General features: G+C 38.4%; 1 protein-coding gene across 3 annotated transcripts in view; it reads left to right on the forward strand.

Annotated features, from left to right (window-relative positions):
- Positions 1-20,509, forward strand: part of ERCC8 (ERCC excision repair 8, CSA ubiquitin ligase complex subunit) — a 53,404-nt gene extending 32,895 nt beyond the window's left edge. For all 3 annotated transcript variants that reach the window (XM_005694670.3, XM_005694672.3, XM_018065658.1), the window contains 3 exons: positions 6,090-6,287; positions 12,044-12,127; positions 20,377-20,509. In XM_005694670.3, the coding sequence (XP_005694727.1) occupies positions 6,090-6,287; positions 12,044-12,127; positions 20,377-20,445 (351 nt within the window). In that variant the 3' untranslated portion in view covers positions 20,446-20,509. The remainder of the gene's footprint in view (positions 1-6,089; positions 6,288-12,043; positions 12,128-20,376) is intronic.

Below are 24,812 nucleotides of genomic sequence, written 5' to 3' on the forward strand. Positions count from 1 at the left end.
TTAAAAGAATTGAGACACTTATCCCAGTAAAGTAATTCTCAGGGAAAACACTGTCTTTAAACATTTAATGGGCTGTCAGACAGAATAGTAAATAAATTCCAGTCTTGCCATTTAGTAACTTGGAGATATTAGTCAATTTATTTAATGTGAGTTTATGAAGGACTATGGTCAGTTTCAATGTCTCCATTCTTGTAAATCAGGATTCAGTTTAGTCGCTCAGTCGCGTCTGACTCTGTGACCCCATGAATCGCAGCACGCCAGGCCTCCCTGTCCAACACCAACTCCCAGAGTTTACCCAAACTCATGTCCATCGAGTCGGTGATGCCATCCAGCCATCTCATCCTCTGTCGTCCCCTTTTCTTCCTGCCCCCAATCCCTCCCAGCATCAGGGTCTTTTTCCAGTGAGTAAACTCTTTGCATCAGGTGGCCAAAGTATTGGTGTTTCAACTTCAGCGCCAGTTCTTCCAGTGAACATCCAGGACTGATCTCCTTTAGGATGGACTGGTTGGATATCCTTGCAGTCCAAAGGACTCTCAAGAGTCTTCTCCAACACCACAGTTCAAAAGCATCGATTCTTCGGCACTCAGCTTTCTTCACAGTCCAACTCTCACATCCATACATGACCACTGGAAAAACCATAGCCTGGACTAGATGGACCTTTGTTGGCAAAGTAATGTCTCTGCTTTTTAGTATGCTATCTCGGTTGGTCATAACTTTCCTTCCAAGGAGTAAGCGTCAAAATTTCATGGCTGCAATCACCATCTGCAGTGATTTTGGATTATTATGTACCTAAACAGTCATTTTAAGGGCAGAATAGAAGTAGGTAAAGAGTTGGACCATAACCTGCTGAGTAATAGGCATATCATAAATGATAACCATCTTCATTGTAGGGTGCTGCCTGCTGAGTAGTACCCTTACTGTTTTGAGAAAAATGTGTAAATACATGCTTCTGATGTATATATAATTATTTGTAAATTATATACACCTAATATTCTTGCCTGGAGAATCCCAGGGACAGAGGAGCCTGGTGGGCAGCTGTCTGTGGGATCGCACAGTCGGGCACAACTGAAGCAGCTTAGGAGGAGGAGGGGGAGGAGTGTTGTGAATCTATATATTTTATTAAAGCTTATTTTCTTATTTTTTTTTTAGTTAAAAAGAAACAGAAATTCTCACATTTTCCTCTCACACCATAATGGATCATCTTACAGACTCCTTGAGGTGCCAGCTGCACTCTGGAGACCATTGCCTTGGAGTACAGAACACATACCCACAGTCAAAATTCACAGAGAGATAGCATTTGGCACAACAACAAAATTTTTAAATAACTATTCTGGTATTTACTGTTTTAGTTTCTGATGTTATCATTTACCCAGTTACCGATGTCTAGAAACTGGGAGTCTGTCCTTTATTCTTCCCTCCCTAAAGCCCACCTTCCTAATTAAGTCAAATTACAGGTCCTGTTAATTATTTCTTCTTAATTTTTTTCATAGTTGTCTTCCCTTCCAGCCTTCCTCTGGACTCTCAGGATTGCTCTCTTTAATTACTCTAAGTCCTTCTAACTTTCCCCAAACTCAACTCCCAGTGAAAGTCTTTCAGTGTTTCGTCAGTACACTTTCAGGTCATTAAAACTGAATGTTTTTGCCTATTGTCCACAAGGCCTTCGTAAGCTGGTTCTTCTAACTCACCGGCTTTGTATCGTCATGTCCTGCCACTTCCCCATTTTTTCCCTGTCCTTAGCCCTATTGAGTTACTTAGAGGTCTTAAATATGCCCGGCTTTCTCACCCTTCCATTCTGCTGCATAGACCGCTGCTGCCCTTGCTTTAGAATACTCTCTTCTTCTGTGCTAGCTGCTTCTCAGCTTTCAAAGTTCATCTCAGGCACAACCTCTCTTTAACTCCTCTAGTTTAGCTTACATGATTCCTTAGTACCTAGTGCTCACTTATATTACAGTAGATTGTGATCATCACTTAGTGGAATGAAAGAAAAATAATTTACAACAGTGTAGTACCATACTTTCTGATTACTGTAACCTAGATTAGTTTCTGATTCTGTCATTTACTAGCCAAGAGACCTTGCTTGAGATACTTAACCTTTCTAAGTGTTTTCTTTTTGTTTAATAATGCCGCCTGTCTCATAGTATTGTTTCGCATATTACATGAAATAATACATGTAAAATATTTAGTTCACATTGTTTGATACTTACTTCAAATGTTAACATTCAGTAAATGTTGAAAAGTGAAAGTGTTATTTGCTCAGTCATGTCCAACTCTTTAAGAGTAGGAGCTCGCCAGGCTTCTCTGTCCATGGAATTCTCCAGGCAGGATTACTGGAATGGTTTGCCATTTTCTTCTCCAGGGGTTCTTCCTCACCTGTCATTAATTATGCTGATAGTTGTTTGACAGTAAAATGAGCTGCCTTATGACAGAGTCACTGCATCACTGCAGGTATTTACTCAGTGACAAGATGTATGTATTTCTGGGACAATAAAAGGAATTCATAACATAGGGAATTGTATTTGCCATCATCCTGTCCAACATCTATGAAATTTTCCTCCCCATCAAAATCTTTTCAAAGCCTGTACATACCTACTTGAAGACATCATAACCCAAAGTAGCCTGTTATTCAATTCAGTTCAGTTCAGTTCAGTTCAGTCACTTAGTCGTGTCCAACTCTTTGCGACCCCATGAGCCGCAGCACACCAGGCCTCCCTGTCCATCACCAACTCCTGGAGCCTACCCAAACTCATGTCCATTGAGTCAGTGATGCCATCCAGCCATCTCATCCTCTGTCGTCCCCTTCTCCTCCTGCCCTCAATCCCTCCCAGCATCGGGGTCTTTTCCAATGAGTCAGCTCTTCGCATCAGGTGGCCAAAGTATTAGAGTTTCAGCTTCAACATCAGTCCTTCCAAAGAACACCCAGGACTGATCTCCTTTAGGATGGACTGGTTGGATCTCCCTACAGTCCAAGAGACTCTCAAGAGTCTTCTCCAACACCACAGTTCAAAAGCATCAATTCTTTGGTGCTCAGCTTTCTTCACAGTCCAACTCTCACATCCATACATGACTACTGGAAAAACCATAGCCTTGACTAGACGGACCTTTGTTGTCCAAGTAATGTCTGTGCTTTTTAGTATGCTGTCTAGGTTGGTCATAACTTTCCTTCCAAGGAGTAAGAGTCTTAATTTCATGGCTGCAGTCACCATCTGCAGTGATTTTGGAGCCCCCAGAAATAAAGTCTGTCATTGTTTCCTCTGTTTCCCCATCTATTTCCCATGAAGTGATGGGACCAGATTCCATGATCTTTGTTTTCTGAAAGTTGAGCTTTAAGCCAATGTTTTCACTCTCCTCTTTCACTTTCATCAAGAGGCTCTTTAGTTCTTCTTCACTTACTTTCATAATAATATATAGTATATTTGTCACACACTGCTTTTTATGGTAAATACTTATAAAATGGGGAGCTTAGATAATCACCTAGCACAGTGTGTGACACTGAGCACTTAGTAAATGGTAGATCTTTCCTTCCCTTAATCTGTTATTAGAACTTCATTCCATAGACATTGAAAAGGTATTGATAGTTTAGAGCCCAAAGGTGATTTGATCACAACAGTGAGTTACCAAGATTAATAGGACAGTAAGTTGCAAGATGGATTGCAGGGGGAGCACCTAAAAACACAGACAGAAGTTAGTGAGCTAGTTCAGTATTTATAGCTCATTGAACACTTTCCAGTTCACATTTGGGATGGAATGTGGTATAATGGAAAGAACATAAGTTTTGTAGATAGGTGTTCTGATGTATGAATAAGACCATTACAGTCTAACAGTTCATAATTTTTCTAGGAGGAACAGAAAATTGCTAGTTGAGATTTTTTTTTCTGCTAGTTGTGTTTTTTCTCCATCCTCCCACCCTGATGTTATTCTACAGATTGTTGTACATGAAGGATCAAAATACACAAGTGGGGGAATGTTATACTTTTAAATATATAAGAATTAATAAATCTAGGGACTCACTGAATACTTTCGTATCCTAGGTTTTCTCTAATGCATTATTTCTTTTTATTTTTCACAATCTTTGGTAAACAGTGTTATTTCCTTTTAATATATTAGAAGAATGAAACTCAGAAGTTAAGTCATTCATTACTCATAAGAGGCAAAAAAAAAGGTAGGGGGGGAGTTGGTTTCAGAAACCCAAATCTACTGATTTTAAGTTTAACGTTCTAGCAATTCACTATACACTTGCCTGGAGAATCCCAGGGATGGGGGAGCCTGGTGGGCTGCCATCAGTGGGGTCGCACAGAGTCAGACTTGACTGAAGCGACTTAGCAGGAGCAGCAGCATACCACTCCTTCGGTGGGATTGCTGAATACATGTGTTCATTTCTGTCACATGTAAATCTCAATGGTGCATAAGCCGAGTGTAGTATCCATAATTACCATTGCATATCCCTTTGAGCCTTACACATACAGATGCACACACACACACACACACACACACGTACACCACTCCCACCCAACCTTTAGAAAAAGAGAAAAAGGCAAATCACTCACTGTTTAAACTCCAGTATTAGCCATATTGAAGGGAGATTTTGGTGATCTCACTCATAATTCTCAGATCATTAGATACTGGTTTTATACTTACCTTAAGCTGCTTATCTAAATTATCAGCAGAAAGTAAACCTGTCAATATCTTTAGCCCAAAGCTTCTCAGACTTTGATGGACTTACAGATCATCTGGGGATCTTGTTAAAATGAAGATTGTAGTTCAGTAGGTTGGGATGGGGTCTGGAATTCTGTTTCTAATTGTGCAGGTGATGCTGATATTGTTGGGCTTGCAACTTTGGTGTACAGATGCAGAATTATTATTTTGTTGCAAATATATAATTTTTTATATAAAGCTGCAACTAGAGTATATATACTATTTGTGTTCTTTTCTTTTTATACTTTTATTTCTATTTTCTACATAATTTCAAACGTATAATTTTTAACTGCTATATAAGCTAAAATGAATATAATACTCTTAGGAATTTACATCTGTTCTCAATTACTTTGCCATTCTAGATAAGGCCACATTGAATTCCTCTGGGCATATACCTTTTTGCTGTTTAATTATTAGCCTAAGATGAATTCCCAGTAATAGTTACTAGGTCAAGGAGTAAGAATATCTTTGTTGTTTAATGGGTACAGAATTTCAGTTTTGCAAGATAGAAAATGGATGGCAGTGCTGGTTGCCCAGCAATGTAAATATACTTTATGTCATTGATGAGTGTCAGTCGTGTAGGACTTTTTGTGACCCCAGAGACAGTAGCCCGCCAGGCTCCTCTGTCCATGAGATTATCCTGGCAAGAATACTGGAGTGGATTGTCCTTTCCTCCTCCAAGGGATCTCTCTGACCCAGGGATCAAACCCACATCTCTTGCGTTTCCTATATTGGCAGATGGATTCTTTACCACTAAGCCATCTGGAAATCCCTAATGTCACTGAACTGTATACTTAAATATGGTTAAGATGGCAAATTTTATGTTATATGAATTTTTTTCTTTATACTATATATTTAAATTTTGTTACATGTATATTTATATATAAATTTTATGTTATATGTATTTTACATATGTATAAAAAGAAAGTTATTCTCTCTCCAGAAATGTATTTCTATATACATATGTGTTAATATTAAGGTATACTTTATATTTTGTTGCATAATAAACCATTTGGCCTTTTAGAAGGGATGACCAAATTACAGTGCCATCTACATATTTTCCTCACTTGTACTAACTAATATTGAGTGTCTTAATGGTTTATTAAAATTTTTGCTAAATGGTCAAAAATGATTTTTCAAGGTTACCTTAATTTGCATTTTTATTTCTATCAAGATTGAAATGTGAACATTTGTTTTTGTGGGTCATTTTAGTATTTGTACTTCCTTTGTATGCAAAATGTACATGTATGTCATTGGTCCTTGTTCCTATTAGGACACTGATCATTTTCTTTAGATTTTCTGGAGCTGTTTCTATAGTATAATATTTTAAGTAAATAGTTATCTTTATTGTCTTTTTAATTCATATTTAAGTAACTTTATGCTTTTACATCCTGCAGGTCAACTATGGAAAAGTATATAATGATAGTAGAAAAGGATTGAAATTCACTGTCTCCTCTGGCTGCAGTTCAGAATTTGTTTTTGTACCATATGGTAGCACCATTGCTGTTTATACAATTTACTCTGGAGAACAGATAACTATGCTTAAGGGACACTATAAAACTGTTGACTGCTGTGTATTTCAGTCTAATTTCCAGGTAAGAATGATACTTAAGGGAATTTAAAATGTTTGGGTAGCTAGCTTGCCAAAACCTATGGGTTTTGTTTTTTTAATATCTTAATCTTTCTCTTTAGTCTCACCAATGGAACAGAGTGTTTTCTCCATAGAACTTTTGCATAGATTATCTCATATGCTCCTTTAAGTGATTCTTAAGTGTAGCGAGATTGTTGGGATTTTCCCTGCATTGTAGATGAGGAAAATGAGGCTTATAAAAATTAAATACCAAAAGAATGAAAATTATGGGTTATTGCTGCTGCTGCTAAGTCGCTTCGGTCATATCCGACTCTGTGTGACCCCATAGATGGCAGCCCACCAGGCTCCTCTGTCCCTGGGTTCTCCAGGCAAGAATACTGGAGTGCCATTTCCTTCTCCAATGCGTGAAAGTGAAGTCACTCAGTTGTGTCCAACTCTTCGCGACCCCATGGACTGTAGCCTACCAGGCTCCTCCGTCCATGAGTTATTACTTGGAGGGACTTTATCACCTGTTCAGTCACTCATTAATAGGTATTACTTAATCTGTGTCTGACACTGTGAAGTAAGATATACAGGGCTAGTTTTCAGCTGCTGCTGCTAAGTTGCTTCAGTTGTGTCTGACTCTATGCGACCCCATAGACAGCAGCCCACCAGGCTCCCCTGTCCCTGGGATTTTCAGCTAGCACACATCTATATGGCAGTATTCGTTATTAAAATACTCAAACACATATCCTTTAGTTTGTTACATAGCTTTTGTACTAAGCCCCTTACATGACCTCCAGCTTCACCTTATTTCTTGGAGCCTCCTAGACCTCACTTCAACCCAGTAACTAAGTGGGACCTTTAAAACCCTGCTTCTACTCTGTGTCCAATAATATCTCTTCTGATTGGCTACTGTCTTGATGACTACTTATTAACTATTTTTAGTGTTACTTCTGGGAAAATAGTACTAAGGCAACCAGGGGGTGATATAACTTGCCTCAAATCTGCAAGTAGATTGACAGAGGGTGATTATCCATTCAAATAAATTTATAGAATACAGTACTTTTCTTATCCAGAGCCATTAGAGACAAAGCCACGATTTTAATTCAAGTATTCTGACTACCAGCTATTGCTTTCCACCATATCCTGCTAGGAAGATTGGACTGAAAGTGAGTGAAGAATGGATTAGAACAGATTAAAAGTAAGTAAAGATAATTGATTCCTCTCAGTCCCTGAAATGGCTGGAACAGGTCTAGCCAGAAAGCTGAGGCCAATTGCCTCTTGACAAATACCATTTCTGTATGTGCTATGTACTAAGAAAGATTTTAATTACTTTATTATATCAGAAAGCTTCCAGCTTTTATCCCATTCCATCTAGTATGACTTCTGAAAAGGAAGAGAATTATAAATCTAAATTATAAAAGAGCAGTGCTTTTGCATCCATTTAGCAGCAGAACCCTTTTACCAATTATATATTACACAAAAACTCGCTATCTGAAAATAAAATTGATGTTTATAGTAATTCTGCTATAAATATAAAAATGTGAAGATATATCCAACATCAGAATAAATAATGATAATAGTTGATTATTTTCTATTGACTAGAATAGGGATCCCTGAATCCATTCTGCTACTAGTAATTAACCTAATAACTTTCAAGTCTGATGAGGAATGGAATACTTACATAGTCTCAAATTTGCACCCTACAAAATATTAATTACAAAGATAAAATAATTTCACCTTGACCAAGACTGTCATGCATCAGCTTAGTCAAATTGCCAAAGTGTATGTGATATTCCTGGCAAAGATATAGCACCAAATTCATTTAATCATGAGAAAACAAGGTTACCTCACCTTAGTTTATCTTGAGTATATAATCTTGTCTTCTCAGGAACTAAATTGCTCTACAGCACTGGGCATATGAAAATATCTTTGTACCATCCGCAGTAACCATACATTCTAAATTTTAAACAGTATAGTCTGTAGAATTTTGTTCCATTTAGGAAATTTTTTAATGTGTCAGTTCAGTTCAGTCGCTCAGTCGTGTCTGATTCTTTGCAACCCCATGAATTGCAGCACACCAGGCCTCCCTGTCCATCACCAACTCCCGGAGTTCACTCAGACTCACGTCCATTGAGTCGGTGAGGCCATCCAGCCATCTCATCGTCTGTTGTCCCCTTCTCCTCCTGCCCCCAATCCCTCCCAGCATCAGAGTCTTTTCCAATGAGTCAACTCTTCCCCAGAGTACTGGAGTACGTTTTTGAGGTGGCCAAAGTACTGGAGTTTCAGCTTTAGTATCATTCCTTCCAAAGAACGCCTGGGACCATCTCCTTTAGAATGGACTGATTGGATCTGCTTGCATAATTTACTTAATTTTGTTTACATCTGTATTCCCTATAAGTTACTTCATAATCTTATTTTCTCTTTACCAAGAACGTTTACTTTTATTTTTTTTAGAAAAATACTGATTTTACCATGCCTCAAATCGCTTTTGAGATGAATAAAAATAAAAATAAATAATTTAATACCAGATCAGAAAGAAAGTTGTAGTGTTAGAAATATTTGTGTAGAAATACATTTATGAGAAAAGTAAACAGTCAGTCAGAGTTTTAACGTTTTGCTGATTTTTCTTTTTAGCCCTTATTCTTTGCTGAGTAGCTTTTAAAAAAATTGACATAGTGTTTTACATCCTGTTTTTTTCTTTTCACTCTGTATTTGGTTTATATCCTGCTCCTTTCTCTTGACAATATGAATATTTTCCAGTGTCATTAAATATTCTTCAAAAACAAATTTAGTGGCTATATAATATATCATATTAATGCAGCGTAAATTTATATATAAATCATAACCCTGGACAATAATATTTGGGAAATTGTTGTTTTATTATAAATACAATATTGGTGATAATAACCTTGAATTTCATATGTGTCTTTAGCATGACTTCTTAGAAATGTATACAAAAACTTCTGACACATACAGAGATTTCAGTCTCTGAAAGGATTATATCAGTTTATACCCTCTGTATGTGAGAGTATCTATTTCACTGCCCCATAGAAATATTTTCAGTACTAGCCAATATAACATATTTCTGAAGTTTTGTCAGAAGAAGAATGAACATTGTTCAGCATGTACAGACACCATATCCATAAAGACATTGCCATTGACTGCATCAATCCAAGCTTATAAAGTAATAAGCTTCTCAACAAGCATGGCATATGAATCTTAATGCTCTTCAGCAGCTAGTTAGGCAGTTTTGAGCTAAATAAAACTTTTTTTAAATTTCTGGCCTATTTTAGCTAGAAACTCTTATGGTTTCTGCAAAGTAGTTACCTGAGGAGGCTTTACAAATAGCTGAGGAAAGAAGAGAAGCAAAAGGCAAGGGAAAAATGAAAAAATACATCCAACAGAATGCAGAGTTCTACAGAATAGCAAAGAGAGATGGGAAAGCTTTCTTAAATGAACAGTGCAAAAAGATAGAGGAAAACAATAGAATGTGTAAGACTAGAGATCTTTTCAAGAAAATTGAAGATGTCAAGGGAACATTTCATGCAAGGATGGGCACGATAAAGGACAGAAATGGTAAGGACCTAACAGAAGCAGAATAGATTAAGAAGAGGTGGCAAGAATACACAGAAGAACTATACAAAAAAGTTGTTAATAACGTGGATAACCGCAGTTGTGTGGTCACTCACCTAGGGTTGGACATCTTGGAGTGTGAAGTCGAGTGGGCCTTAAGAAACATTACTACCAACAAAGTTAGTGGAGGTCATGGAATTAAGCTGAGCTATTTAAAATCCTAAAAGATGCTGCTGTTAAAGTGCTGCACTCAATATGTCAGAAAATTTGGAAAACTCAGCAGTGAACACCGATCTGGAAAAGTTCAGTTTTCATTCCAGTCCTGAAGAAGGGCAATGACAAAGAATGTTCAAAGCACTCATTTCACTTACTAGCAAAGTTATGTTCAAAATCCTTCAAGCTAATGGCTCCAGCAGTACGTGAACCAGGAACTTCCAGATGTACAAGCTGGGTTTAAAAAAGACAGAGGAACAGAGATCAAATTGCAAACATTCGTTGGATCATGGAGAAAGCAAGGGAGTTCCAAAAATACATCTACTTCAGCTTCATTGACTATGCTAAATCCTTTGACTGTGTGGATCACAACAAAATGTGGAGAATTCTTACAGAGATGAGAGTACCAAACCATCTTACCTGTCTCCTGAGAAACTTGTATGCAGGTAAAGAAACAACAGTTAGAACCAGACTTGACAACTGACTCATTCCAAATTGGGAAAAGAGTACGACAAGGCTGTGTACTGTCACCTTGCTTATTTAACTTATATACAGAGTAGAAGTAAAGTCGCTCAGTCGTGTCCAGCTTTTTGCGACCCCATGGACTATAGCCTACAAGGCTTTTCCATCCATGCGATTTTCCAGATAAGAGTACTAGAGTGAGTTACCATTTCCTTCTCCCTGGGATCTTCCTGACCCAGGGATCAAATCCAGGTCTCCCGCATTGCAGGCAGACGCTTTACGCTCTGAGCCACCAGAGAAGCCCATATGCAGGGTACATCATGTGAAATGCCAGGCTGGATGAATCCCAAGCTGGAATCAAGATTGCTAGGAGAAATATCAACAACCTCAGATATGCAGATGATACCACTCTAGTGGCGAAAAGTAAAGAACTAAAGAGCCTCTTGATGAGAGTGAAAGAGGAGAGTAAATAAAGCTGCCCTAAAACTCAGCATTCAAAAAAACAGATCATGGCATCCGCTTCCATCACTTCATGGCAAATAAAAGGGGAAAAGTGGAAGCAGTATCAGATTTTCTTTACCTGGACTCTAAAATCACTCCAGATAGTGACAAATTAAAATTAAAGCCATGAAATTAAAAGACACTTGCTCCTTGGAAGAAAAGCTATGACAAACCTAGACAGCATATTAAAAGGGAGAGACATCATTTTGCCCACAAAGGTCCTTATAGTCAAAGCTATGGCTTTTCTAGTAGTCATGTATGGACGTGAGAGTTGGACCATGAAAAATGCTGAGCACTGAAAAATTGATGCTTTCAAATTGTGGTGCTGAAGAAGACTCTTGAGAGTCCCTTGGACTGCAAGGAGATCAAACCAGTCAATCCTGAAGGAAATCAACCCTGAATAGTCACTGGAAGGACTGATGCTGAAGATCCAATACTTTGGCCTCCTGATGCAAAGAGCCAACTAACTAGAAAAGATCCTGAATGCTGGGAAAGATTGAAAGCTAAAGAAGAGGGCAGTAGAGTACGCAGTGGTTAGATAACATCACCAACTCAATGGACATGAATTTGAGCAAATTCTGATAGTGGAGGACAGAGGACCCTGGTGTGCTACCATCCATGAGGTCGCAGAGAGTCAGACACAACTCAGCAACTGAACAACAACGTATGGTTTCTTCATTGAAAGCCTTTATTAAAGTTCACTTATTGACGCAACCATTTTTTTATTCTCTTGTCACTTGAAATATATGGATACAATTGATTAAAAAAAAAAAAAACTACGGCGATGGTTTCTGTGAATTTTAACCATGTAAGCAAATTCTAATATATCCTAATACTATTTTAAAATACAAAACGAAGTTTTGCTATTTCTTAAACAGAAAAGGGGATCAATCCAGTTTCTTTGGGGAATAGAAACAGATTTAATCTAATTTAACCTAAGAATTAGTCATTTAAAAAATTGTTCATTTCAAATTGGCATCAGCTTTCAGCTGACCCACAACCACATCTTTGTTTTCTGTATTATAGGAACTTTACAGTGGTAGCAGAGACTGCAATATTCTTGCGTGGGTACCATCCTTATGTGAATCAGTTCCTGATGCTGATGATGAGGTAAATATTATTCATACAAGTTGTACAGTGACTTCTAAATCATAAAAAAAATTTACTAATTTACTTTAAATGGGAGGGGCTTTTAAAGCATTTCTTGCTATTTTCTGATTGTTTAAATAATTTACCTGTATAATACATTAGTAAAATTCAAAAAAATATTGAGAATGAAATAAATTTCTGAAGTTAATCAATTTTAACATTTTTATTTATTTCATTCTTGTTTTATCCTGTGCATATTTTTAACATAGTTAATATCACGCTTGAACATACAACTTAGCATCCTTCTTAGACTTTTTACATGTCATTAATAACTATTTGTAAACATTGTCTTTTATAATATAGCTTTCTGTCATTCTTACTTACTTAGTTCAGTCGCTCAGTCGTCTCCGACTCTTTGCGACCCCATGAATCACAGCACGCCAGGCTTCCCTGTCCATCACCAACTCCCAGAGTTCACTCAGACTCATGTCCATCGAGTCAGTGATGCCATCCAGCCATCTCATCCTCTGTCATCCCTTTCTCCTCCTGCCCCTAATCCCTCCCAGCATCAGAGTCTTTTCCAATGAGTCAACTCTTCGCATGAGGTGGCCAAAGTATTGGAGTTTCAGCTTTAGCATCAGTCCTTCCCATGAATATTCAGGACTGACTTCCTTTAGGATAGACTGGTTGGGTCTCCTTGCAGTCCAAAGGACTCTCAAGAGTCTTCTCCAACACCACAGTTCAAAAGCATCAATTCTTCGGTGCTCAGCCTTCTTCACAGTCCAACTCTCACATCCATACATGGCCACTGGAAAAACCATAGCCTTGACTAGATGGACCTTTGTCAGCAAAGTAATGTCTCTGCTTTTTAATATGCTGTCTAGGTTAGTCATAACTTTCCTTCAAAGGAGTAAGTGTCTTTTAATTTCATGGCTACAGTCACCATCTGCAGTGATTTTGGAGCCCAGAAAAATAAAGTCAGCCACTATTTCCACTGTTTCCCCAACTATTTCCCATGAAGTGATGGGACCAGATGCCATGATCTTTGTTTTCTGAATGTTGAGCTTTAAGCCAACTTTTTCACTCTCTTCTTTCACTTTCATCAAGAGGCTTTTGAGTTCCTCTTCACTTTCTGCCATAAGGGTGGTGTCATCTGCATATCTGAGGTTATTGATGTTTCTCCCGGCAATCTTGATTCCTGCTTGTGCCTCCTCCAACCCAGCGTTTCTCGTGATGTTCTCTGCATAGAAGTTAAATAATCAGGGTGACAATATACAGCCTTGACGGACTCCTTTTCCTGTTTGGAACCAGGGATCAAACCCATACTTTCTACAGTGGAAGCATGGAGTCACCAGGAAAGTGCCACGACTTCTTGGGACTTGAGTTAATCTTGTATGACATTTTTAAGGTCCTTTATTCATACTGTCGAATTTTATCAGTTTGTACTTCTACCAGATAAATTAGTATAAATATGACACTGTGAATAAAGAACCCGAAAAATGTTGTGGGAAAACAAAGATAAATAAGACATGATCTCTGGTCTTAGGTAGTAGCCTCTTAATTTTTTTAGTTTCATGTCAAGCTGTCTAAATGTGAAATTTTAGAGATATATGTCTAATTTGGTTTAGTATGACTTTAACTAGTTTTAGTGTACAGCTGCTTTAAAAACTGAATTTTTTTTATACAAAGCTTAAAATGTTAATTACTGTGTCCTGCTCTTGGGGAATTATTGTGTACATTAAATCTAACATAACACTAGGCCACATTGGAATGTTTAACAATCATTTACCAAATATAAACTGTAAAAATAAAAGTAAATCATCTTTGACCTGTGTATTAAAAGAAGATATTAGAGGAAAACTGAAATTGTTTATTTTATAAAGATAGTATGTGACTCTGATGGTTTATTTCCTTATTATATAGTTATGGTGATAGTTTGATTCTTCCCCATCTGGAAGAATTTTTGTGTATAGGCAATTAAGCTGAACAAGTATAAATCAAATAGGGATACACAAAAAACAAGTTGGGTTTTATGTTTACCTTTTAAAATGCACTATGTATGTGCTTTCAGAGGAGGCAATGGCAACCCACGCCAGTGTTCCTGCCTGGAAAATCCCTTGGGCGGAGGAGCCTGGTAGGCTACAGTCCATGGGGTCGCACAGAGTCAGACACGACTAAAGCAACTTGGCAGCAGCAGCAGCAGCATGTATGTGCTTTAAGATAGGCACCATTCTCTTTATAAGCTGATAAATGCTAAGATTATTTCCACAAAACTTTTGAAGATTCCTGTGAATGTAGGTAGAACGTGAACATGGTCATGATGCAGATCTCAGTAGAGCAGTCTGTGTATACCAGACCCTCTTCCTTACGTGTCTGCTGCTGCTAAGTCGCCTCAGTCGTGTCCGACTCTGTGCGACCCCATAGATGGCAGCCCACCAAGCTCCTCTGTCCCTGGGATTCTCCAGGCAAGAACACTGAAGTGGGTTGCCATTTCCTTCTCCAATGCATTCATGCATGCTAAGTTGCTTTAGTTGTGTCCGACTCTGTGCAACCCCATGGACAGCAGCCCACCAGGCTCCTCTGTCCACGGAATTCTCCAGGCAAGAACACTGGAGTGCGTTGCCATTTCCTTCTCCAAGCTTACAGGTATACTTACTGTTTAACTGATATTTAGAAGTATTTTCATCTCACCTTTCAAATGAATGACTGCTGCAGTTCCTCAGAGAGGCAAGTTAACATAAAACACACACATATATACATTTACACACTCACCTGTCTTTAGTGTCAGGTAAACTAAATAAAAGTGATACTGGTAATTGAGTTCAAATTCCAGTTCTGCCATTCGTTAATGATCTAGGGCAAGTTTATAATGTCTTCAGTCGTCAGAATCATCAAAGTAAAATTGTTCTTAGATTACCTTTCAGATTGACTTTTTTTTCTTTAGTTGGACGCTAATTACTTTACAATATTGTGGTTTTTGCCATACATTCACATGAATCAGCCACGGGTGTACATGTGTTCCTCATCCTGAAGCCCCCTCCCACCTCCCTCCTCATCCCATCCCTCTAGGTCATCCCAGTGCACCAGCCCTGAGCACCCTGTCTCATGCATCGAACCTGGACTGATGATCTGTTTCATATATGATAATATACATGTTTCAATGCTAGTCTCTCAAATCATCCCACCCTCACCTTCTCTCACAGAGTCCAAGACTGTTCTATACATCTGTGTCTCTTTTGCTGTCTCACATATAGGGTTATCATTACCATCTTTCTAAATTCCATATATATGTGTTAGTATACTGTATTGGTGTTTTTCTTTCTGACTTACTTCACTCTGTATAAGAGGCTCCAGTTTCATCCACCTCATTAGAACTGATTCAAATGTATTCTTTTATTGGCTGAGTAATATTCCATCGTGTATATGTACCACAGCTTTCTTATCCATTCGTCTGCTGATGGACATCTAGGTTGCTTCCATATCCTGGCTATTGTAAACAGTGTTGCAGTGAACATTGGGGTACACATGTCTCTTTCAATTCTGGTTTCCTCCATGTGTATGCCCAGCAGTGGGATTGCTGGGTCATAAGGCAGTTCTATTTGTAGTTTTTTAAGGAATCTCCTCACTGTTCTCCATAGTGGCTGTACTAGTTTGCATTCCCACCAACAGTGTAAGAGGGTTCCCTTTTCTCCACACCCTCTCCAGCATTTATTGTGTGTAGATTTTTGGATCACAGCCATTCTGACCGGCATGAGATGGTACCTTAGATTGACTTTTGAGATGAGATATACTTCTCCATCAACCAAAAAAGAATCTCTTAGGATTGTTTCTCCTGATACCCAACCTATAGAGGAGGATTTATTTATACCATAAAAACCTGAAGGGCATTGGGCAATAGAAACAAGTTTTATGATCTTTAAGCATATATCCTAGTGTTTAATTGACAGGTTGCTTTTATTTTTCTGAGGGATCAGCCTTCCTTTTGCCCACTCTTTGTAAAATCTGGTCACACTCAAGGTAAGCCTGTACAACTCCTAATCACCTTTTCCTGCCTGAGATCTCCAGGGTGACCGTCAGTTCAGTTCAGTTCAGTCGCTCAGTCGTGTCTGACCATCACCAACTCCTGGAGTTCACTCAAACTCACATCCATTGAGTCAGTGATGCCATCCAGCCATCTCATCCTCTGACGTCCCCTTCTCCTCCTGCCCCCAATCCCTCCCAGCATCAGAGTCTTTTCCAATGAGTTAACTCTTCGCATGAGGTGGCCAAAGTACTGGAGCTTCAGCTTTAGCATCATTCCTTCCAAAGAAATCCCAGGGCTGATCTCCTTCAGAATGGACTGGTTGGATCTCCTTGCAGTCCAGGGGACTCTCAAGAGTCTTCTCCAACACCACAGTTCAAATGAATCAATTCTTCGGCACTCAGCCTTCTTCACAGTCCAACTCTCACATCCATACATGACTACTGGAAAAACCATAGCCTTGACTAGATGGACCTTAGTAAGCAAAGTAATATCTCTGCTTTTGAATATGCTATCTAGGTTGGTCATAACTTTTCTTCCAAGGAGTAAGCGTCTTTTAATTTCATGACTGGAGTCACCATCTGCAGTGATTTTGGAGCCCAAAAAAATAAAGTCTGACACTATTTCCACTGTTTCCCCATCTATTTCCCATGAAGTGATGGGACCGGATGCCATGATCTTTGTTTTCTGAAAGTTGAGCTTTAAGCCAATGTTTTCACTCTCCTCTTTCACTTTCATCAAGAGGCTTTTTAGTTCTTCTTCACTTTCTACCATAAGGGTGGTGTCATCTGTGTATCTGAGGTTATTGATATTTCTCCCAGAAATCTTGATTCCAGCTTGTGCTTCTTCCAGTCCAGCGTTTCTCTTGATGTACTCTGCATATAAGTTAAATAAGCAGGGTGACAATATACAGCCTTGACGTACTCCTTTTCCTATTTGGAACCAGTCTGTTGTTCCATGTCCAGTTCTAACTGTTGCTTCCTCACCTGCATATAGGTTTCTCAAGAGGCAGGTCAAGTGGTCTGGTATTCCCATCTCTCTCAGAATTTTCCAGTTTATTGTGATCCACACAGTCAAAGGCTTTGGCATAGTCAATAAAGCAGAAATAGATGTTTTTCTGGAACTCTCTTGCTTTTTTCATGATCCAGTAGATGTTGGCAATTTGATCTCTGGTTCCTCTGCCTTTTCTAAAACCAGCTTGAACATCTTCACAAATTGCTGAAGCCTGGCTTGGAGAATTTTGAGCATGACTTTACTAGCCTGTGAGATGAGTGCAATTGTGTGGTAGTTTGAGCATTCTTTGGCATTGGCTTTCTTTGGGATTGGAATGAAAACTGACCTTTTCCAGTCCTGTGGCCACTGCTGAGTTTTCCAAATTTGCTGGCCTATTGAGTGCAGCACTTTCACAGCATCATCTTTCAGGATTTGAAATAGCTTCACTGGAATTACATCACCTCCACTAGCTTTGTTCATAGTGATGCTTTCTAAGGCCCACTTGACTTCACATTCAGGATGTCTGGCTCTAGATGAGTGATCACATCATCATGATTATCCGGGTCATGAAGATCTTTTTTGTACAGTTCTTCTGTGTATTCTTGCTGCCTCTTTTTAATATCTTCTGCTGCTTGTTAGGTCCATTTCTGTCCTTTATCGAGCCCATCTTTGCATGAAATGTTCCCTTGGTATCTTTAATTTTCTTGAAGAGATCGCTAGTCTTCCCCATTCTGTATTACAATCTAAATCTGACCTCTCATCAAGAATCTTACTTTATTTTGACAGTTACACAGTATGTAACTGTTGTATTTAGATGTATAATCTTGAGGTCTTTCCTGGTAACTCTGTGGTAAAGAATCTGCCTGGCAGTGCAGGAGACACCATTTCCATTCCTAGGCTGGGAAGATCCCCTGGAGAAGGAAATGGCAACTCACTTCAGTATCCTTGTTGGGAAATCCCATGGACAGAGGAGCGTGGCGGGCTACAGTCCGTGGGGTTACAAAAGAGTCAGAATAAACAACAGCGATAAGATGTGTAATTATTGTCTATATTCAGACAACCCTATGTTCTACCTTTAAAGACTTTCCACTAATTACCAGTAAAAGAGTTTTTGATTTTATCAAATTTAGTAAGATATATGTGTGGGAGATGGTAAAGTTGGTTTCATTCTTCCTTCATTTTCTATGGACCTGAACTAGAGCCCCTTTAACTCTTACTTCCCTTCCCCGCTATCAGCAGAACAGGCAGGCTGGTTAAGTAGAGATGGACACGTTCAAGCATAGAAAGAATGCCCACTAGGAGGAGATGTTGTAGAGAAAACTGAAGTAATGGATGGTGGTTAAGTTGATCTCAAACGGTTTGGCCTCAACAGTACTATATCATATGTGACATTTTTACTGCAGCTTTCAATTATAAGTAAGATGTTTTATTTGTGATTTTTAGCAGTAAAATGTACTTCTAATAATACAGTAATACATTCATATTTTTTCTTTACTACTATAAATACAGTAAAATTTATATCCAGCTGCATTTCTAGTTTTCACTTAATTATTTTTGTTTGCCTACCTTAGCAGCAGTAATTTACATTAAAATATAATTCTGCTTCTCTGTTGATTCTTCAAATGAAATATAAGTGTTTAATAGGTTATATATTGAGCTTCCATAGTGAAATTAGGAGACATGGCCTTTGTGTGACTTATCTGCCTAAGGACATTTTTGGTAGACATCTAAGGCAGAGTTAAAGGCTTTTAGAGATAGAGTAGGGAAAAATAATCACCTCACCCCAGAGGACAATGCATCTTTAAATAAACTGTCACTGAATAACCTAACTTGGTAGTTAAATCATAAACCCAGAAAGGTAGGAATTTCAGTAAATGCTTGGTTGAAAGAATAAACGAACAGACTTCAGTATGCTGCTCTTGCATATCAGTGGACTGCTACTAGAAATAGGTGAGTAGTTAGCTAAGCTTTGATAATAGTTTTGGATCTGGACACAGGGTATAATGGAATTTTGCTTGAACAACTAAGTAACAATGGCCAACATTATTAGATTAAGAAAAGGACTCAGATCTATACCTCTCACAGCTATAAAGAATACCTAAATTAATATATTGTTTTCTGACTCTCCTGGCTGACACTTGGGAAATTTACTGGAAACACTTTTTTCTACTGTTATTATTGTTTGAATCTTAAGAGTCTAAGTCATCATGTTCATCAAAATGGAAATGAACATTCTCAAATATGTAGTAAGGGTTACCCTTAACATAAAATATTGGTATATGTTGTAAATGGTAATATTTCTAAAACAATTTAAGAATAATCAAAGTACTAATATGTTACTGGATTTGGGATGTGAACAAACTGACAGCAAATGTAAAAACTGCAAAGTAAGAAGCACACATGATTCCGAAAACCTAGGTACTCAAAAACAACAACAAGATCATTTTAAAGTCCCTAATCATTCGCCTAAGAATAAGAACGTAGCCGTTCAAACAGATTCCCCAAACAAGTGAATTGATTTGAACTACTACAAATAATTAAAATTCCTCTACTGCTGATGACATTTATTTAGGCACAGCTCTAAAGTTGTAAGAATACTGTGATGTTTTGTTGTTTTTGAAACACCATTCTTTCAAAGAATTCTCCCACGGAAACCTGTGTGCTAATGACAAAAATGTTACCAAATCCAACACATTTTGTCTGTCTTTTTCCACTACTTTACTAGCTATAATAGCATACCTTACTACTTCATACTGAAAAGGGTATTGCTCCATTTGATGAACACCTTGTTCCCTGTATATGAATTTTGCTTATTTATAAAAATCAGGTCCATCAAAACAGTAAAAAATTGCTCATTTTAATATTTTGGGCTGTCAAGCCAGCCTGCAGACCTGAGTCCAGTCTTAGCCACATGGATATGATTGTGCCCTGTACTCCTGGTAACTGCAAAGGGTTATTTAAAAAAAAATGCCTTAATAATAGTAGCAGCATCGTGTGTGTGTGTATCTGTGTGTGAGGTAACTACTTTGAGGGAAATGTAATTTGAATAAAGTCTGATATGTCTATTTAAAATGAAGTAGCATTGTTTTATATTGAATGTAGGTGTTTCTTAAGTTACTTTTGGTTTTAAATGAACAGTTACATGGTTTCTTTCAAAATAATCTAGTTGCTTTTTATCTGATTTCATAATTATATTGTAAGCCTAAAATTATGAGGTAGAATAATTGAATCTTTTTTTTTTTGCTTCCTTTTTTAGACTTCAACCAGATCACAGTTAAATCCAGCATTTGAAGATGCCTGGAGCAGCAGTGATGAGGAAGGATGAATATCATTCCTTAGGACCCTTTTTGTCTCTATCGAAACTTTTAAGACTGGACTATTTTATCTTTTCAGTTGTCCAGTTCAGTTCTGTTCAGTCGCTCAGTCGTGTCCAACTCTTTGCAACCCCTTGGACTGCAGCACGCCAGTCCTCCCTGTCTATCACCAACTCCCAGAGTTTACTCAAACTCATGTCCATTGAGTCGGTGATGCCATCCAACCATCTCATCCTCTGTCGTCCCCTTCTCTTGCCCTCAATCTTTCCCAGCATCAGAGTCTTTTCACATGAGTCAGCTCTTCACATCAGGTGGCCAAAGTATTGGAGTTTCAGCTTTAGCATCAGTTCTTCCCATGAATATTCGGGACTGATCTCTTTTAGGATGGACTGGTTGGATCTCCTTGCAGTCCAAGGGACTCTCAAGAGCCTTCTCCAACACCACAGTTCAAAAGCATCAATTCTTTGGCGCTCAGCTTTCTTTATAGTCCAACTCTCACATCCAAACATGACTAATGGAAGAACCATAGCTTTGACTAGACGGACCACTGTTGTCCAGTGACAGCTAAATGAGCCGTGAATTTGAGTAATTGTTTTCCCTTTTGTCTTAAAATAAGATTAATATTTGCATGAAGTCATAAAACAAAGTTCAGTATAGTTTATTTAATCAGAACATTTTCCCTTAACCCCAGTGGCTGTGGGCTGCTGCAGCCATTATAGTACAAGGAGACAGGTTGTGGTATCCCCTTTGTGGGACCTGAGCAGATTGTGTGAACGATAAGATGCAGTCTTAGAGGATGAGCAAGCAGAGGTTATCAGCACTGACTTTCTCTTGCCGGTTGTACAGTCACTTTGCTCATTTTCACCTTCAAGGGTGATTTTACTGAGGATTATATCAAAAATTATAGTTGAAAAGTTAGAATCAAAATTAGTTTATTTTTATTAATATGTTCAGTTTTTGCAATGCTTTCATTTATTTAATAACCATTTTCTAGCTTTATGTTAAATATTTTTGAATTCATTGCCTTCCACAATTGAAAAAATGCATTATAGGAGGTTTTTAAGGAAAAATCCTACATTTCCTTTATTTTAATGCATCAGATGGCAGCTTGAACTACTTTTCTATGAATCTGGTTACTATGTGACCAAGTCCTACTGCATTCATCAAAGTAGAAAATATCCTGTCAGGTAATTGGATTTAAACATAAAATGTCAGAAAATTTCTTTTTTTGTTGTTGAGATATAGCCAATTAACGTTGTCAAATGTCAGAAAATTTCTATTTTATGTTCTGCTCTTGTGTCATAACCCATAGGTGATTATCATGAACCTAATCTTATATTACCTTTCTTTCTGATTCTTATCAATAGGAGACTAGTTAATGAGGTTTTTGTGAGCTTAACCAACTATACAGTTGAGTTTTTCAATGTATAACTGTTAGGCCTCATATCAGACGTTTAACCTTTGAGAATGCTGTTGAAATTGGAAATTTTTTTTAATTTTAAGAAAAAAGAAGTCTTTCTACAAACTGCAAATACTCTGTAGATAACTGGCTACATTTTGAGAAGGTCCATCTGTTGAGGATGAGGAATGACAGCCCTCCCAGTGCCATGGGACAAGTCTAATCCCCTGATCAGGCAGTGCTGGCAAGCATTGAAGCTATATTAGTACCTAGTGTCTGTGACTTTATATGTTTCTATAGGCACCCATAAACCATTTCCCTTTCCCCCTCTGAGCTTTTCTGAGTCAAACTTCAGCCTATTCCTCAAAATAGTAAGAGATGAGTCTACCTGAACACTTGCTTAGGTTTTGTGGGCCATTTATGGGTTTGGTATGAGAGCCGTCTCAGGAGATCATGGCTTCCCACAAATACTATGTTCAGGTCACAAGCTTCTCTGCCGTGTCTGCTTGCTGCTGTCACGAGCAACTCATTCCCCAAGCCAGTAGGGTGTAAGAGGTCTCATGCCCAGAGACCTGTGTCTCAACATTTAGTGAAAAGGAGGAGAGAGGTAAAGGAGCACCTGGTTCCAGCATGCCCCCCCAAAAAGCTGAGGAATTGGTCCAATTAATGCTAAAAATGCAAAGCACTTGATCCATGTACATGGGCTCTCCTAAGAGCTGCTACTTACCAATATGCAAGGAGTCTCATATGCAAATGTAAAAGATAAGCTGATGCCACCATTGCTTTTCTAGATGTAGACACTAGCCCCACTAAGGTTGATTAGGACACCCTAGAGAAGGGGCACTGATCACAGAGAGGCTACTAGGGACCAACAGGAGCTCATCAGGTAAACACTGAAAAGAAAAAAATAGAAAAATTTTAGTCAGCTAGAGAGAGGTCTTTCTGTAAGTTTTTAAAAAGGTGGCAGCGTGAGGAGGGGACTGATTATTTCTTTGTTGTTGTTGCTAAGTCACTTCAGTTGTATCCAACTCTTCATGACCCCATGGACTGCAGCCTTCCAGGCTCCTCAATTGGTGGGGTTTTCCAGGCAAGAGTACTGGAGTGGGGTGCCATTGCCTTCTCCAGATTATTCCTCTGACAGGGGCAATCCCAGGGATAAGTTGACTAGAAGCACCTGACCCCTTCAGCCTCCCTCTTTTCCTCTTAACAGCCAGAAAAAGAAAGTGAAGACTGTACCTTCAGGGTACAAAAATCTAAAACAGGAACAAAGGAGAAAAACTGACTGCCACTTTAGGTGGCTACAGCCCAAGGGGAAAAAAGAAGGAACTTGAAATCTTAGGTACTAAGCAAGCGCCAGTTTAGCAAACAATGCTAATTCTAGATTATTTACTGATTTAAAAGCAAAAACAGAGATAAAAGAAAAGGTAATTGAATAATATATATATAAATATAATATTAAAACAAAGCTTTTAATTTTATCCAGTTGGAAATCCAAAATTTATATACTAAATGAATATACTTAAGAGTTTATATAACAAAAAGATTAAAATGGTACCTTATGTTGGATTACTATAGTATTAATGATATCCCACCCATTGGGGGCCCCCATACTCAATATCCAGTATTATTTCTTTTAAATTTTATTGAAGTATAGTTGATTTACAATGTTGTCTTAATTTCTGCTGTAACAGCAAAGTGATTCAGTTATATCCATATAAATATTGTTTTTCATATTCTTTTCCATTATGGTTTCTATCACAGGGTATTGAGTATAGTTCCCTGTACACTACAGTAGGACCTGTATTTTATCCATCCTGCATATAAGAGTTTATATCTGCTACTCGCACACTTCTCCTTCCCCTCTTCTACCCACCTCCCCTTTGGCAACCGCTAGTCTGTACTCTGTTCCTGTGAGTCTGGTTCTATTTTGTCCCCTCCTATGCTCAGTTGTGTCTGACTCCTTGCAACCCCTTGGACTACAGCCCACCAGGCTCCTCTGTCCTTGGAATTTTCCAGGCAAGAATACTTGAGTTGGTTGCCATTTCTTTCTCCAGGGGATCTTCCCAACTCAGGGATCAAACCCGCATCTCTTATGTCTCCTGCACTGGCGGGTGACTTCTTTACCACTGCACTACCTGGGAAGCTTATTTTAGATTCCACATACGAGTGATGTCATATGATATTTCCTATCTCTTTCTGACTTTGCTTACTGTGATAATCTCTAGGTCCATCCATATTGCTGAAAATGGCATTTCATTCTTTTGAATAGCTGAGTAGTAGTCCATTGTGTGTGTGTATATATATATACCACACTGTGTGTGTGTGTATATATATTTGCCCCACTCTGTGTGTCTTTGTGTGTGTGTGTGTGTATGGCATATCTTCTTTATCCGTTCATTTGTTGATAGACTTTTAGGTTGTTTCTGTGTCTTGGCTATTGTAAATAGTGCTGCTATGAACATAGAGGTGCATGTATCCTTTCGAAATATAGTTTTGTCTGGGTATATGCCCAGGAGTGGAATTGCATATGGCAATAGAGTTGCGTATGGCAACTCTGTTTTTAGTTTGTTGAGGAAACTCCATACTGTTTCCCCTAATGACTGCACCAGTTTACATTCCTACCAGCAGTGTCGGAGGGTTCCTTTTTCTCCACAACCTCTCCAGCATTTATTTGAAGACTTTAATGATGGTCATTCTGAACAGTGTGAGGTGGTACTTCATTGTAGTTTTGAATATCCAATATTACTTAAATTCCTGATTATACTCAATCAACAACTGGTAAATATTTTGCCCCTGAAAATGTGGCTAACATGTTCTGTTCAGTGCCTGTTTCACCATCCTCTAACTGCTCTTTGCCTTCACTTCAGAGAGACACAATACTACCTTTTCCAGACTGTCCGTCCTCAGCAGCTGTGCCATCACACACAGTCTTGGCAGACAGGATCTCAACTGCATCCACCTTCCAGGAGCAGAGATGTG

This window comes from Capra hircus, chromosome 20, assembly GCF_001704415.2.
Source record: "Capra hircus breed San Clemente chromosome 20, ASM170441v1, whole genome shotgun sequence".
Classification (NCBI taxonomy): Eukaryota; Metazoa; Chordata; class Mammalia; order Artiodactyla; family Bovidae; genus Capra; species Capra hircus.